The sequence below is a fragment of the Coregonus lavaretus genome (genome assembly GCF_964263955.1).
Source record: "Coregonus lavaretus genome assembly, chromosome: 12".
Lineage (NCBI taxonomy): Eukaryota > Metazoa > Chordata > Actinopteri > Salmoniformes > Salmonidae > Coregonus > Coregonus lavaretus.
In genome coordinates this window covers 31,665,586-31,683,559 of record NC_139999.1, presented here as the reverse complement: position 1 = coordinate 31,683,559, position 17,974 = coordinate 31,665,586, and the positions used below count along the sequence as shown (strand labels likewise).

Sequence of the window (17,974 nt, the reverse complement as noted above, 5' to 3'; positions counted from 1 at the left end):
ATTTTGAAAAGAGCTGTACTAAGGACTTACAACATTTATGAAAGGTCTCGATGGTTGTTAGGAGTAGTATACTATTGGATGAAACAATTCATTGAATGATTTCAATGACCTCTGAAATCTGTCCTGGCTTTATAGTGCGACCTTTTTTTTTTTTTTTTCACCTTTATTTAACCAGGTAAGCCAGTTGAGAACAGGTTCTCATTTACAACTGCGACCTGGCCAAGATAAAGCAAAGTAGTGCAATAAAAACAACACAGAGTTACATATGGGGTAAAAAACATAAAGTCAGAAATACAACAGAAAATATATATACAGTGTGTGCAAATGTAGCAAGTTATGGAGGTAAGGCAATAAATAGGCTATAGTGCAGAATAATTACAATAGTATTAACACTGGAATGCTAGATGTGCAAGAGATTATGTGCAAATAGAGATACTGGGGTGCAAAAGAACAAAATAAATAACAATATAGGGATGAGGTAGTTGGGTGGGCTAATTTCAGATGGGCTGTGTACAGGTGCAGTGATCGGTAAGGTGCTCTGACAACTGATGCTTAAAGTTATTGAGGGAGATAAGAGTCTCCAGCTTCAGAGATTTTTGCAATTCGTTCCAGTCATTGGCAGCAGAGAACTGGAAGGAATGGCGGCCAAAGGAGGTGTTGGCTTTGGGAATGACCAGTGAGATATACCTGCTGGAGCGCAGACTACGGGTGGGTGCTGCTATGGTGACCAATGAGCTAAGATAAGGCGGGGATTTGCCTAGCAGTGATTTATAGATGGCCTGGAGCCAGTGGGTTTGACGACGAACATGTAGTGAGGACCAGCCAACAAGAGCGTACAGGTCACAGTGGTGGGTAGTGTATGGGGCTTTGGAGACAAAACGGATGGCACTGTGATAGACTACATCCAATTTGCTGAGTAGAGTGTTGGAGGCTATTTTGTAAATTACATCGCCGAAGTCAAGGATCGGTAGGATAGTCAGTTTTACGAGGGCATGTTTGGCAGCATGAGTGAAGGAGGCTTTATTGCGAAATAGGAAGCCGATTCTAGATTTAACTTTGGATTGGAGATTCTTTATGTGAGTCTGGAAGTTGAGTTTACAGTCTAACCAGACACCTAGGTATTTGTAGTTGTCCACATACTCTAGGTCAGACCCGTCGAGAGTGGTGATTCTAGTCGGGTGGGCGGGTGCCAGCAGCGTTCGATTGAAAAGCATGCATTTAGTTTTACTAGTGTTTAAGAGCAGTTGGAGGCTACTGAATGATTGTTGTATGGCATTGAAGCTCGTTTGGAGGTTTGTTAACACAGTGTCCAATGAAGGGCCAGATGTATACAAAATGGTGTCGTCTGCGTAGAGGTGGATCTGAGAGTCACCAGCAGCAAGAGCGACATCATTGATATACACTGAGAAAAGTGTCGGCCCAAGAATTGAACCCTGTGGCACCCCCATAGAGACTGCCATAGGTCCAGACAACAGGCCCTCCGATTTGACACACTGAACTCTATCTGAGAAGTAGTTGGTGAACCAGGCGAGGCAGTCATTTGAGAAACCAAGGCTATTTAGTCTGCCAATAAGAATGCGGTGGTTGACAGAGTCGAAAGCCTTGGCCAGGTCGATGAAGACGGCTGCACAGTACTGTCTATTATCATACTGTCTATTATCAATCGCGGTTATAATATCGTTTAGGACCTTGAGCGTGGCTGAAGTGCACCCGTGACCAGCTCGGAAACCGGATTGCATAGCGGAGAAGGTACGGTGGTATTCGAAATGGTCGATGATCTGTTTGTTAACTTGGCTTTCGAATACTTTCGAGAGGCAGGGCAGGATGGATATAGGTCTGTAGCAGAGCTGATCACCCGCACTATGAATTCTAGAGGCATGCTGAATTAGGGGGTTAGATAAAATAAGGATAATTGTGAAGAAGTTTATAATTTGGAATAAATCCTATATATAAATTAGTCAAAACAGGACAAGGATGTAGTGAGAGGGTTAGTCCTGAAGGAGAGGTATTCCTTGAATAGTGTTATGAAATACAGTTAAGTAAAGATATGCTCAAGGGTTGTCATTTTAAGGTTAGTTATTATTTTAGGTTTGATAGGCAATATTGTTTTGTTTAGTTTTTTGTACACATGAATCACGATGTGATGCATGTGTCCAAGGGGGGAAGTTGGGATTACAGAGGTTTTAATGTTTTATTATGGTTTTGTGGGGAAATATGCAAGGTGTATTAAGGATATGAGCAGTAGTAATAATGTGTTATGGGTTAGGTTAAATCATTTTTGTTTTTGTGATAGGAGGCATGGTGTAGAGGTGGTCTGTCTATGAGATAAGTGGACTACAACAAGCTGGAAGCAGGTGTGCTTCATAATCTCAAGGCTTCTCTTGACGGATGAGAGGACATGAGTAGCATACTGTGTCTCACCTAACCTAACAATGTTCTTAAGATATTCTTTTCATGGGTGAAGATAACTCTGCCCAACTGAGTAGGATAATCTGAGTATTTTCTGTGCCCTGGAGACTATGTGATGGCAAAAGACTACAGAAGAAAGAGCTGGAAAGACCCTATGTGGAGGGGCCTGTACCAGGTGTTGTTGGCTACCTTAATAATGGTAAAAGTGGTGGAGACAGATACTAAGATTCATGTTTCCCACTATAGGAGTGTTCCAACCTCAGCCATTGGGTAGCATTGTTGTCTTTTGTGTGTGTCTGTGCTTGTGTCTTTGCAGCAGTAACTCTGAGCTTCCCTATGGGTAGGCTGATTGAAGGACACTTTTCACAGACCGATGTCGATAGATTGAGAGGGACTCTGGCTGATCCGGAGACCCTAGTGACGGGAGAAGGTTAACAACTGAAGTGACCATACACATCGTTGTCCAGGTTATACCAACGATGGTACGGATAGAGGGGAGTATCGGGTATCATCTTAACCATTGTACCAGAGTGAGGGAACTGATGATTAAGAGACTTTAAGGACCTTCCAGATCGCTGAGAGATTCCAGACCACCGAGAGATTCCAGACTTCCAAGACGCACCAGATATCCTTATCATTGATTTCTCTACACTTGACTAGTTACCTGAGAATAAGGGGAATGGAGTACTGATAATAATAAAGAGCAGAAGGAAAAGACATAGAAGGGATCACTATTAAAATACAAGGGTTAAAATATTATTGGTGTGTGAGAAACCAGCAAAAAGAGTATGGGGAAGTCACATGGGGTAGTGTGACCTTAAGATAATGAAAGAAAGAGACAGGTGAATCATAGACATAAGGAGAACAGTCCAAGACTTAGATAAACAATTTGATGTAGTATTTGGTATTAGATTTCCAGGGGGAAGTGTTATTGGAGTAGTTATTCCTTGGGAAAGTGCATTAAACCCTGTATATGTTAGAGCTATACCAAATACAGAAGAAAGGGAATTAAAGGAGCCGTTAAACAATGATTGATATAGATGAGTACAATATATTATATTACAATTAAATAAAGAAAATTGTCTAATATGCACCACATCTCCGTTTAAAGAATTAACAGTAGTTCAAAATCTTCACAGTTACTAGGACTGTGTTATGATTCAACTACAACTTTTGTCATATAAGGAACTCGGAAAGACCATATTGGCCAGCAGAATGTTTGTAATATTTAGGAAATCCTAAATATAAACAATTTTATGATCAACCAGGATGAGGAGAGAAGTGTAAGCAATTGTTAGAATAGGAACAAGGAAAGGGAAACACCAGAGTAATGTCAAATAGAGTATGAGCAAAAATATAGGAATGTTACAATAAAACAATTGGGTTATATAATTTGGGAGAATTCAAGGGAGAGTGTGAAACATAATGATTTGTCATGTAGACAATGTTAATAGGGATGTTTTGGATTGGAAATTAACTCAACTGAACTGTTATGATCTGTCCTTTCCTGAGGTTACTACGGATGGTGTCGTAATGCATTGCAGAGATCATTTGGCCCAGAACGGTGTAAACCTCAATAAAAACCAAAAATCCTCTACTCGGCTGAAGAGGAACAACAAAGGCGTTGAAGACGTTCCTGTCTGACCCACCTCTGCCAGGAGACCTGAATCCAGCATCAAATCAAAGCAATCAATTGCCTTCTCTTTTGTGCCTTTTCTTTCAAGAATGTGAGGAAAGAGGTCTATGCAAATGCAACGTTCTTCCTAGTTTGAGTATACTGGTTTGCACATGGACAAAACAGGATGATGGTGGAGGTGTGGCGGTTCAGGTGTGACATTGGAATTGGGACATTGCTATGGGTAATCCAAGATGAACTATGAAGCTATCTGAAGAACATAATGAAGACGCCAGAAGATTGAGTGCCGGTAGAGGAAGGGAGTGTTAGTTGAGGTAGTATGTTGATTAAGGAGGTATTATACACTACTAAATGTATAGTAATTTGGACAATGCATTTAGGTACTGATCTGTTGTAATTCTCGTTATGAGGAAGTTAATGCTAGAATTATTATAATATAAATATACATTCGGCCAGTGTCAATATGTGCCAAGGTGAGAGTTTTAACATTGAATGATGGAACAAAGGTGACTAATTAAGAATTGTCATTCTAAAGTTGTTTTGGGTAATTAATTTGATTATGATTATAAATTATAAGTGGACTGATTGATCTGAATAACTTATTAATATTAATGCTTAGTGATGTTGACATGGCAATTACTTGATTAGATATGGATATTGATTATTTTGATTGTTATAATACTTGTGATATGGGTGAAAAAGGTTATGTAAGCTAAAGATATTGACACCATTCTTAAACATGTCCTCGATATTATTGTTAAGACAAAGTTGCATATGTTGATGTGATAGGATACTAACACATATATGGGAAAGGCTATAACTAAACAAAAGTGGGGAGCATTGTTTATAAAGAAATACATCCAGTTCAGGGAGCTCCAGGACAGTATGTAAATGAATATGGGACATTTTGTAAACGTTAAGGGAGGACCAATGGATTGTCCATTTGGGAATTCTGAATGTTTGTATGGAGTTGTTCCTGGGGGTGGATGGGCTTGCCATGGTTACAAAGCCCAACAGGAAAATGTGGAGGTTAATTTAGAGGAAAACCTTCTAGACTTGTAATCAATACCTGACTGGGCTATGGGTCCTCATCAGGATGGGTCAAGTAATGAGGAAGATATATTGGTTTAAATATATGTACGTAAAATGTAGCCACATATGGCAAGGTTAGAAATAAGGAAATGCACATGCTTATATTCATTTTTACAATTAATCTTTGTATTGTTGGGACATTGTTGGAATGTCCCATAGGGGGGATTATATGGTATTATTTTATGTATCATTAAGGTACATGTAGGGAGATGCCAAAGGTAAAATATAATAAACATGTTTGATATTTTATAATCCAGATACATGCTTAAATAAGGAATATAGACATGTAGTATATGCTGTGTTTTAAATGAATGCATGTGTTCTTTCACAGAGGCTCTCAACAGTGTGCATTACATTAGTTCTTTTTTAAGAAGGGGCCTAAGCCACGCAGCCAATAGAATGATAGAATGAGAGGCTTCATATAGAAAAAAGCATTCATGACCTTTTGGAGTGGACATTGTGTGACAGCTGGACGTTGAAAAAGAAGGGTGGTGCAGAACTAAAATAAGTTAGGAATGTACGCATGTTTGTTCATTTGTGTGTATATAAGAGATCTCTAAGCCAGAGAGACAGTTGTTCCATGGAGCAAGCTCGGCTTTGTTATGCAATAAAGTATAATTCTTGGATTCACAAGCCCTGGTGTCTTGAGAGATATTTTTGAGTTGATTAATTATTAGCCAAATATTTCTACCACATCATGAGGAAGGAAAATTATGTGGATATATTGAAGCAACATCTCAAGACATCAGTCAGGAAGTTAAAGCTTGGTCGCAAATGGGTCTTCCAAATGGACAATGACACCAAGCATACTTCTAAAGTTGTGGCAAAATGGCTTAAGGACAACAAGGTCAAGGTATTGGAGTGGCCATCACAAAGCCCTGACCTCAATCCTATAGAAAATGTGTGGACAGAACTGAAAAAGCATGTGCGAGCAAGGAGGCCTACAAACCTGACTCCGTTACACCAGCTCTGTCAGGAGGAATGGGCCAAAATTCACCCAAATTATTGTGGGAAGCTTGTGGAAGGCTACCCGAAACGTTTGACCCAAGTTAAACAATTTAAAGGCAATGCTACCAAATACTAATTGAGTGTGTAACTTCTGACCCACTGGGAATGTGATGAAAGAAATAAAAGCTGAAATAAATCACTCTCTACTATTATTCTGACATTTCACATTCTTAAAATAAAGTGGTGATCCTAACTGACCTAAGACAGGGAACTTTTACTAGGATTAAATGTCAGGAATTGTGAAAAACTGAGTTTAAATGTATTTGGCTAAGGTGTATGTAAACTTCCGACTTCAACTGTGTATATATATATATATATATATATATATATATATATATATATACACACACACACATACATATAAATACATACATCCTTTAAAAATATATATATATATATATATATATATATATATATATATATATATATATATATATATATGTTTCCCAACCCCACCACCCCTTCCCTAATTGGAGTAAACTAGTGAACAACAATGCTTAGGCCTCTACTTCCAGCTTATACATACTAATAATAATAATTATATTTAGTTTGTTTTTACTCCTGAACTTCCTCTACCCTCAACCTTCTCTGATCATTTTCATGATGTTCATCCGGTTTGCTTCTATTTGCCACATCTGTGCTCTTTCACAAAAGCTCTCAACCTATAACCTATATACTTATTATGGACACCGTATGCTTTACATTAGTTATCTTGTTGTTGTTATTAGTCCCCATCGTTCACCTCCATTCAACACCTCCCATCTTTCTCTTAACACCATCCATATTGGATTTCTATTTGCCATATATTTTTCAACTGTACTGTGATGTTTTACAAAAGTTCTGAACCCTTCTATTCTCATTGTTTCTACAGATTGTAAATTGAAAATAAACATTTTTGCTAAAATTATTTTTATATTATTGATCGATTGACTATGACTTTTCAGATCACCCAGTAGTGCTATCTGCAAGGTTAGCTCCAGGTAAATATTGCAATCCTTTAGCCATTCCTGGACCTGTGTCCAAAAACAAGCTACAAATGGACAGAACCAAAACAAATTATCTAATGATTCTGTCTCTTCGCAGCAAAATCTGCAGAGCTGGGAAGATTGTATCCCCCATATAAATAGCATTCTATTGGTAGCAAGAATGTTGTATAATAATTTAAATTGAAAAATTCTAAGTTTTGAATCCGGCGTCATTTTGCGTATCAGTTCATAAACACTATGCCATGGAATTGGTACGTCAAAAATCTCTTCCCAACTATTTTGCAATCTATATGGGACGGCTGTCAATCCTTTGGTCCTTAAATGAAACTGGTATACTTTTTTATTTATCACAATTTTCTTTAACCAATTATGTTCTTTAATGCAGGCCCGACAGACAAGTTCCTTACTTTTTCCCCCTTCCACTTTCCTCTTCCATTTTTGCGGTAATGCTGCAATTATTTGGTTGTAATTTTGGGTAGAGCATACATTTCCATATGTTTTTGTTAGTTGCATGTGCGACATAACTCCACCAGTCCTACCTATGATATAATTTACGAAGATTATACCTTTTTTAAACATAAAAAAAAATTGGTTTTTTATCAATTAGTATATTTGAGTTTAACCACAATATTTGTTGCATTATTTGTTCTGTCGTTTCTGGAGGATTAAATTGAAATTGCAACCAACTTCATATGGCTTGTTTTAGAAATAATTATATTTGGGAGAAGATTTCCTTTTCAAATAACTGAAAGTGAGAGGTTGTAATCTGAATAAAGGGAAAAAGGCCATTCTTGAACATTGGGTGAGAATCTTACTAATTTGTTAGAGAATCAGTTCGGATTTAAGTGTAACTTTTGTATGACTGAAGCTTTTAGTGATAGGTCTAATGCTTTAATAATTAATCGTTTCTGTCCTCCGAATTCATATTCATTATATAAATAGGCCCATTTCATTTTGTCTGGCTTGGCATTCCAAATAAAATGGAATATTTTTTATTCTCATATAATTTAAACAACTGTTCGCTAGGCGTAGGCAAGACCATACGCAAATAGGTAAACTGGGATAATACTAAAGAGTTAATCAGGGTGATTTTTCCACAAATTGACAGGTATTTACCTTTCCATGGTAGCAAGATCTTATCTATTTTTGCTAACTTTCTATTAAAATATATTGGAGTGAGATCATTTATTTCATTTGGGATATGTTTTCCAAGTATATCCACATCCCCATCAGACCATGTTATTGGTAAACTACATGGTAATGTAAAAATTGAATTTTTTAGTGATCCAATACGTAATATAGTACATTTATCATAATTTGGTTGTAATCCAGAGAGGTTAGAAAATGTATCTAGATCCTCTATGTGGCAGTGGAGGGATTCAAGTTGTGGATTTAAAAGAAAACATGAATCATCAGCGTGCAATGACACCTTAAAATAAAATAAATAATAATAATATGCCATTTAGCAGACACTTTTATCCAAAGAGACTTACAGTCATGTGTGCATACATTTTTACGTATGGGTGGTCCCGGGGATCGAACCCACTACCCTGACGATACAAGCGCCATGCTCTACCAATTGAGCTACAGAGGACCTATTACATCATAGCTGATCCTCTGTATTGTCCTGTCACTCAAAACACACAATCACCACACATGAACAAGATCACCAGTCTAAACTAAGCTAACTATGGACTGATTCAGTCATGCATCGATCCATTACACAACCATATCTAGTTAAGGACAATAGAGCAATCAAAAACGACAACACAATGTCAAATCAAAATGCTAACCTTTAATCACAGATCAAAGTAAAGTTTTATATCAAAGATGAAATTACGAAAATGGGTCCTTCTCTTTGGTGGGGTTTAAAGATCATGGTAATGTCACTATAGTCTAATACACATCGACGTTGTTTGTGTGTTTGGGTTAGTTTAATACAGATGTATGTGTTACCTGTGTGATTCTGGTCTGTGAGTATCAAGCAGAGTTCTTGTAGAAGGACAGCATGTCATCCAGGCTCTGGGAGGGGGGCTGGGTCTGAGGCTGAGGGGGGCACTGGGGCTGAATTTGGGTCTGTTGGGATACTGAGGTGGGTATTGAGGGGGGTACTGGGGTGGGTAGTGAGGTGGGGCTGCATACTGAAGTTGAGGTGGAGGAAGATACTGGGGGTGAAAGGGTGGAGGTTCAAATTGGGAGTGAAATGTGGAAGCATGTGGTGTGTATTGGGGTTGGGGCTGTTGGGAGGGGGGGTACTGAAGTGGGGGTTGAGAGGGGCACTGAGGGGCTGGAGGTGCAGGTGCCTTTTGGGTCTGACCAGGGGATGGTGTGGGTTGAGAGGGTACAGGGGTACCTGACTGGGGGTAAAGGACTACTTTTGGGCTTGGCCTGGGGTGGCTCCTTGTGCCCTCCACCCTGCCCCTCTGACCACTTGAAGACCATTTTGGGTTTGTCTTGCTCCCGTTTGGCCCATTTCCAGTAGCCCTGTCTCTTATCGTCGCTGAAGTTTTTTTTATTTTTTTTATTTCATTTCACCTTTATTTAACCAGGTAAGCCAGTTGAGAACAGGTTCTCATTTACAACTGCGACCTGGCCAAGACAAAGCAAAGTAGTGCAACAAAAACAACACAGAGTTACATATGGGGTAAAAAAAAAACATAAAGTCAGAAATACAACAGAAAATATATATACAGTGTGTGCAAATGTAGCAAGTTATGGAGGTAAGGCAATAAATAGGCTATAGTGCAGAATAATTACAATAGTATTAACACTGGAATGCTAGATGTGCAAGAGATTATGTGCAAATAGAGATACTGGGGTGCAAAAGAGCAAAATAAATAACAATATAGGGATGAGGTAGTTGGGTGGGCTAATTTCAGATGGGCTGTGTACAGGTGCAGTGATCGGTAAGGTGCTCTGACAACTGATGCTTAAAGTTATTGAGGGAGATAAGAGTCTCCAGCTTCAGAGATTTTTGCAATTCGTTCCAGTCATTGGCAGCAGAGAACTGGAAGGAATGGCGGCCAAAGGAGGTGTTGGCTTTGGGAATGACCAGTGAGATATACCTGCTGGAGCGCAGACTACGGGTGGGTGCTGCTATGGTGACCAATGAGCTAAGATAAGGCGGGGATTTGCCTAGCAGTGATTTATAGATGGCCTGGAGCCAGTGGGTTTGACGACGAACATGTAGTGAGGACCAGCCAACAAGAGCGTACAGGTCACAGTGGTGGGTAGTGTATGGGGCTTTGGAGACAAAACGGATGGCACTGTGATAGACTACATCCAATTTGCTGAGTAGAGTGTTGGAGGCTATTTTGTAAATTACATCGCCGAAGTCAAGGATCGGTAGGATAGTCAGTTTTACGAGGGCATGTTTGGCAGCATGAGTGAAGGAGGCTTTGTTGCGAAATAGGAAGCCGATTCTAGATTTAACTTTGGATTGGAGATTCTTTATGTGAGTCTGGAAGTTGAGTTTACAGTCTAACCAGACACCTAGATATTTGTAGTTGTCCACATACTCTAGGTCAGACCCGTCGAGAGTGGTGATTCTAGTCGGGTGGGCGGGTACTAGCAGCGTTCGATTGAAAAGCATGCATTTAGTTTTACTAGTGTTTAAGAGCAGTTGAAGGCTACTGAAGGATTGTTGTATGGCATTGAAGCTCGTTTGGAGGTTTGTTAACACAGTGTCCAATGAAGGGCCAGATGTATACAAAATGGTGTCGTCTGCGTAGAGGTGGATCTGAGAGTCACCAGCAGCAAGAACGACATCATTGATATACACAGAGAAAAGTGTCGGCCCAAGAATTGAACCCTGTGGCACCCCCATAGAGACTGCCATAGGTCCAGACAACAGGCCCTCCGATTTGACACACTGAACTCTATCTGAGAAGTAGTTGGTGAACCAGGCGAGGCAGTCATTTGAGAAACCAAGGCTATTTAGTCTGCCAATAAGAATGCGGTGGTTGACAGAGTCGAAAGCCTTGGCCAGGTCGATGAAGACGGCTGCACAGTACTGTCTATTATCAATCGCGGTTATAATATCGTTTAGGACCTTGAGCGTGGCTGAAGTGCACCCGTGACCAGCTCGGAAACCGGATTGCATAGCGGAGAAGGTACGGTGGTATTCGAAATGGTCGATGATCTGTTTATTAACTTGGCTTTCGAATACTTTCGAAAGGCAGGGCAGGATGGATATAGGTCTGTAGCAGTTTGGATCTAGAGTGTCACCCCCTTTGAAGAGGGGGATGACCGCGGCAGCTTTCCAATCTCTGGGGATCTCAGACGTTATGAAAGAGAGGTTGAACAGACTAGTAATAGGGGTTGCGACAATTTCGGCGGCTAGTTTTAGGAAGAAAGGGTCCAGATTGTCTAGCCCAGCTGATTTGTAGGGGTCCAGATTTTGCAGCGCTTTCAAAACATCAGCTGTCTGAATTTGTGTGAAGGAGAAGCGGGGGGGGCATGGGCAAGTTGCAGCAGAGGGTGCAGAGTTGGTGGCCGGGTTAGTGGTAGCCAGATGGAAAGCATGGCCAGCCGTAGCAAAATGCTTGTTGAAATTCTCGATTATTGTAGATTTATCGGTGGTGATAGTGTTTCCTAGCCTCAGTGCAGTGGGCAGCTGGGAGGAAGTGCTCTTATTCTCCATGGACTTTACAGTGTCCCAAAACATTTTGGAGTTAGTGCTACAGGATGCAAATTTCTGTTTGAAAAAGTTAGCCTTTGCTTTCCTGACTGCTTGTGTATATTGGTTCCTAACTTCCCTGAAAAGTTGCATATCGCGGGGGCTATTTGATGCTAATGCTGTACGCCACAGGATGTTTTTGTGCTGGTCAAGGGCAGTCAAGTCTGAGGAGAACCAGGGGCTATATCGGTTCTTAGTTCTGTATTTTTTGAATGGGGCATGTTTATTTAAGATTGAGAGGAAATTACTTTTAAGGAACAACCAGGCATCCTCTACTGACGGAATGAGATCTATATCCATCCAGGATACCTGGGCCAGGTCAATTAGGAAGGCCTCCTCGCTAAAGTGTTTTAGGGAGCGTTTGACAGTGATGAGGGGTGGTTGTTTGACCGCGGACCCGTTACGGACGCAGGCAATAAGGCAGTGATCGCTGAGATCCTGGTTGAAGACAGCTGAGGTGTATTTAGAGGGTATGTTAGTCAGGATGATATCTATGAGGGTACCCATGTTTAAGGATTTAGGGTTGTACCTGGTAGGTTCGTTGATAATTTGCATGAGGTTGAGGGCATCTAGCTTGGATTGTAGGATGGCTGGGGTATTAAGCATATCCCAATTTAGGTCACCAAGCAGTACAAACTCAGAGGATAAATGGGGGGCAATCAATTCACATATGGTGTCCAGGGCACAGCTGGGGGCTGAGGGGGGTCTGTAGCAAGCGGCAACAGTGAGAGACTTATTTCTGGAAAGGTGGATTTTTAGAAGTAGAAGCTCAAACTGTTTGGGCACAGACCTGGATAGTATGATAGAGCTCTGCAGGCTATCTCTACAGTAGATTGCAACTCCACCCCCTTTGGCAGTTCTATCTAGACGGAAAATGTTATAGTTGGGGATGGAAATTTCAGAATTTTTGGTGGCCTTCCTGAGCCAGGATTCAGACACTGCTAGAACATCAGGGTTAGCAGAGTGTGCTAACGCAGTGAATAACTCAAACTTAGGAAGTAGACTTCTGATATTTATGTGCAAGAAACCAAGACTTTTGCGATTACAGAAGTCAACAAATGATAGCTCCTGGGGAGTAGGAGTGATACTGGGGGCTACAGGGCCTGGGTTAGCCTCTACATCACCAGAGGAACAGAGGAGGACTAGAATAAGGATACGGCTAAAGGCTTTAAGAACTGGTCTTCTAGTGCGTTGGGTACATAGAATAAAGGGGGCAGATTTCCGGGTGTTATAGAAAAGATTCAGGGCATTATGTACAGACAAGGATATGGAAGGATATGAGTAAAGTGGAGGTAAACCTAAGCGTTGGGTAACACTGAAAGAGATAGTATCTCTAGAGGCATCAATTGAGTCGGTCTCTGAGTGTATGGGTGGAGGGACAAAGGAGCTAACTAAGGCTGGTTTAGCTAGGCTGGGGGGTCTACAGTGATATAGTACAATTAGAAATAACCGAAACAACAATAAACTAACCATGTTTGGGCTGAGGCTAAACATAAACAGGATGTAGTACCGTAAAAAGGAACAGTCCAGCAGATATCAGCTGTATAGCTGAGTTATCATAAGGTCCGGTGGTGAAGTGCTAGTGAGTAAGAGGCCACGGCTAGCGTGTGCTACGTCCGTTTTGTTGTAGCCAGCTGGTAGCGAAGAATCCGGAGTTAAAGGTCCAGTGATTCCGGCGGAAAAACTGATATGTTCTGGGTCGATAACGCGCAGTGCTGACTGGCCGAATATCCGGTGATCAAAGTCCAGTGATTAAAATTAATCCCGCGGGAAAAAAATCAAATGTTCTGGGTGAAACACTGCTAGCTGTGGCTAATAGCAAGTAGCTAGTTCAGTAGCTAGTTCAGTTTAGTGAGTAAGCGTGTGCTAACGGGCCAGGGCTAGCAGATGGATGGAATCTTCGTGGTTAGGTTGTAACCACATCAGACGATTTCGTCGGCAGACCAGTCGTGTAGGATCGGCGGGGCTCCGTGTCAATACTATGTGGTCCCGTCCGGTTGATAGAGAGGTAGATAGCCGGGAGATGGGCCTAGCTCAGGTTGATTAGCCAGACCACAGCGTCCGTTTGGTTGTAGCCAGCTAGTAGCGATGAATCCGGAGTTAAAGGTCCAGTGAATCAGTGATTCCGCGGAAAAACTGATATGTTCTGGGTCGATAACGCGCTGTGCAGACTGGCCGAATATCCGGTGATCAATGTCCAGTGATTAAAATTAATCCCGCGGAAAAAATCCAATGTTCTGGGTGAAAACACCGCTAGCTGTGGCTAATAGCAAGTAGCTAGTTAGCTGGCTAGCTAGTTTCAACTGGAGATTCTAGATTCTAGATAAAAGGTAAGTCAATAATAGAATCCGTTCCACATTGAGTGAGGCGGGTTGCAGGAAAGTATATTTTGTAGAAGGATGAAAGGTCTGATAGGGAAATATGTACGAAAAATACAAAAAAACAGGGTATTTACAGGCTATTTACAGACACACGACAGAAACAGGACTGCACTACTTCGCCATCTTGGAGAGTAGACAGAGTACACAGAGAGAGGAGCGAACTCTGACTCCCTATCATCCCGCCGCCGACTCGTCCAAAAAAGTCCACTAGGAAAGGAAAGTGTTGTCATATTGGAAAAAGAAGATAGTTAATGACCTAACCCTCCTGGAAGCATACCACTCTTCAGTGTCCCACTGGAGGAAATGACCAGAGATGATCTGACAGGCCTTGAATGCAGCAAGCAGTCCTTGGTTACACCTGGATCTTTCCTGCTCTACTTTGCCATGTTATACACGTTGTGCCAGTGTGGTGGCAGTGATTCATCAATGATCCCCATTCATTCTAAAAAGACTCATGCCAATCGTGTCAGCCACAAACAAGAAGTAGTGTTTACCTTTGCCCCTGTCCCACTCTCTGATGTGGGGTACTTCTGGCTTGGTGTCTCTCCTCTCTTGGATCTCCACCACCTTCTTCACTGCAGGGGCCTCCACAGGGGCTTCATCCGATGGGGGCAGGGGCCCAATCAGGTCCTCCTCCTCTTCTGAGGGAAGTAATATAAGAGACAACACTTACAACAGCATTCACTACAGTCCAAAGTATATACATAGAGCAGTATTTGTATTTATTATGGATCCCCATTAGCTGCTGACAAGGCAGCAGCTACTCTTCCTGTGGTCCAGCAAAATTAAGGCAGTTATAACATTTTAAAAACATTAAAATACATTTATAACAGATTTCACAAAACACTAAGTGTGTGCCCTCAGGCCCCTACTCCACTACCACATATCTACAACACAAAATCCATGTGTACGTGTGTGTATAGTGCGTATGTTATCGTGTATGTATGCATGCGTCTGTTGAAGAATACAGTCATAGCCATACAATCTAGTTTGATCAGCTATCATTGTCCCTGATGCTGTATTATTGTGGGAGATCCTCTAACCTTGGTTGTGTCCAGCTCCCTGGTCGTCCTCTGTTCTGTCCAACTTAGTCTTCTTCATCTTCCTTTGCCTCACCTTGGCCAGCCAAGCATTCAGCAGATCCTTCCTCTTCTCCTTCAGCTGCTCCCTCTTACTGCACTGGTCTGTCGTCTGAGAGAAAGAGAGGGAGTGAGAAAAGGAGCGAGAAAAAATATCAAATTAAAAACTGGAATTAACATCAACAATCTGCTTCAAACTCAGTCATTTAAATGAATAGATAAGTAATATAAGAAGGTCCTAATCTCAGGGGTTGCGGAGGCTGAGAGCAACTCACCTGGTCTCTGAGCATGTCCAGAGTCTCTTTCCGTTTCCTGCGCTGCTCCTGGTCCTGAGAAAATGCAAAGTAGCCCACACCCAGCTCACGGGCCTCTGACGTGGACAGACAGAGAGAGAACGGGGAGGAAAAGTAGCAGAGTGAGAGATGGAGGAAGAGAGCGAGAGATCAGAGAAGAGACAAGTCAATCCACAGAGAACACACCTCTCAGGGTTTGGTTCAAAAAGTACAGTAAATACAGTTTGATAAGTACTTTACTGTATCTATGAAACCAGTGCCATGCCAACCTTGCTCCCTGATGTCCTCATAGTGGATTAGTCCCACAGGCCTGTTCATGGCCTCCTCCTCCTCCCTCTCCCACCTCTTGAGCTCTCTACGCATGTCCTCTGACAGTAGGTCCTTCTCAGCCGGGTCACGTCTGTGTACACAAACACAAGCACAAACATACAAATTAAAAAAAGCTCAGAACAGTATTGTCACTAACATCTACGAACAAACGTACATTCACTTCCATGTTTGATCAGAGTTAAATATACCCTTTTCCCTGAAAGTCTTGGTCCATTTTCTTGAACACTGGTAGGTCTTTCTTCATGCATTTCCGAGATTGTCCCAAAGCATCCACATAATCCACCCTAAGGAGGAATCAGACAACGGCTTCTTCAATTCCTAACCCTCGACCACTCAATGGCATCTACAGTCCAATACTCTGTCTCTGCTATAGATGAGATATACAATAGTTTGGGGCTTCGTGCTGTGCAGACATTACCATTCCTCACCTGGGTTCTCAAGGGGTGGGTTGGGGGAAGAGCTCTCTCTATCCTCAGGCATGATTCTCTCTCCTCTTGTCAATAATCTTCTGGGTGAAATCCACCAGGAAAAGTCCCTCTGTCTCCTCATCTGACACAATGGAAAAGAGGACAGTAATTCCAATGCGAGAAATTCAAAAGGGATATGCAGGGCCTTCACATGTCAACCTTAACTACAGCATATGACAGCATTTCTTGACCAGTGTAACAAATGACAACACTATACCAGGAAAGTCTCCTTTGGTCATCTGCTCATACAGTTTAGCCTTCTCTTCTAGCTTGCGCCTGTGGGCAAAGAGAGAAATGGTAAACAGCAATGAGCTCTAATAGAAGGCAGTGATGGTGTAGTAAATATGATGTCAGTGTGTAGTACATCACTTTGTACTCACTTTACCTTGTCAAGGTTGTTCTCTTCCTCTGCCACCTGTTCCACATCTTTCTGTGGCCGCGCTGAAACACCCCCATTCTGTTTGATCCATACATTAGATTTCTACAAAGAGACAAAAACCCAATGAACGTTTTGGAGGCGAAGTAGGTTGATTACATGTCTCTGTCCTGTACAAAGTTCAATACATACCTTGATTTGGGGGTATTTGGCACTAGTCCCAGCATCTTGCACCAATTTTTCATGTTGGAATTGCCCTTGTCTTCTGTAGAGTTCAGCTTTGAGCTCAACCAGCTGCAGAGAAAAGAGTATCGTACAGTATCCTAGCTTGCTATGTGTTAGCGTGCTGGCTAGGCTAGCTATGTTACCGGCGTTATCTAACCAGCTAGCTATGGTTCACACACTGCTGACCGAAAATTGGACAATATGAATTATTCTAAACAACTCACCGATGAAGCAGTCACAGCAAATTGCTTTTTCTTTTTATCCATGGTTGTTAGATTTCGATATATTAGCTCAAAGTCAGCTAGCTAGTGAAAGGCAAACAATCCACAACTTCGAAGCAACCATGTTGTTTGGATCACGTGATAATTTAGGAGTAGCTAGCTAAGTAGACTCAGGACTGCCACCTAGCGGTGTCAATCTTATTTATTTATTTATTATTGACGCTTTCAATGTTGTCATAATTTGTTTTTGGTTAATCACATCATGGATTTAGGCTCTTGAACATGCAGTTATGTTATATATGTATATGTATATCAGACTGCAAGTATAGACAGAGATAGTTCATTTACTATGTCTCAGGTATCAAATCAAATTTTATTTGTCACATGCTTCATAAACAACAGGCGTAGACTAACAGTGAAATGCTTACCCACTGGTCCTTTTCCAACAATGCAGAGTTAAATATACATTTTTTTTTAAAGATCTTATAACCAGAAATATACCATTTCGATGCTTATAATGAAGCACAACATTCTGCCAATTATAGCTGACAAAGAATGGAACAACTGAACGTTGAGATAATGTGTTCTTGGCATATTTCAGTACATAGGACAGTGAATACGTCTATTGTAGACTCAGGATATACAGAATGTTTCTGTTGATGGACCAGCAAACAGTTGCTCAGGTATGGGTACACATTCTAAAAGGGTCAAAAACCCACATGACAGTGTGGTGTCATCATAATACTATGATTAAAGGTGATAATCAGCAAGAACATTTCTGTTACCAGGTTGC

General features: G+C 41.3%; 1 protein-coding gene across 1 annotated transcript; it reads right to left on the bottom strand.

The window, feature by feature from the left end:
- Positions 1 to 8,906: 8,906 nt before the first annotated feature.
- Positions 8,907 to 17,275, bottom strand: ccdc174 (coiled-coil domain containing 174). Its single transcript, XM_084172799.1, is given in 16 exon segments — positions 8,907 to 9,200; positions 9,203 to 9,494; positions 9,496 to 9,631; positions 14,335 to 14,392; positions 14,395 to 14,397; positions 14,685 to 14,831; positions 15,234 to 15,381; positions 15,545 to 15,639; positions 15,832 to 15,962; positions 16,081 to 16,176; positions 16,311 to 16,367; positions 16,369 to 16,441; positions 16,577 to 16,635; positions 16,740 to 16,840; positions 16,928 to 17,029; positions 17,185 to 17,275. Coding segments are annotated over 16 exon segments (1,629 nt in total). The 5' UTR covers positions 17,227 to 17,275; the 3' UTR covers positions 8,907 to 9,111.
- Between the last annotated feature and the right edge of the window lie 699 nt (positions 17,276 to 17,974).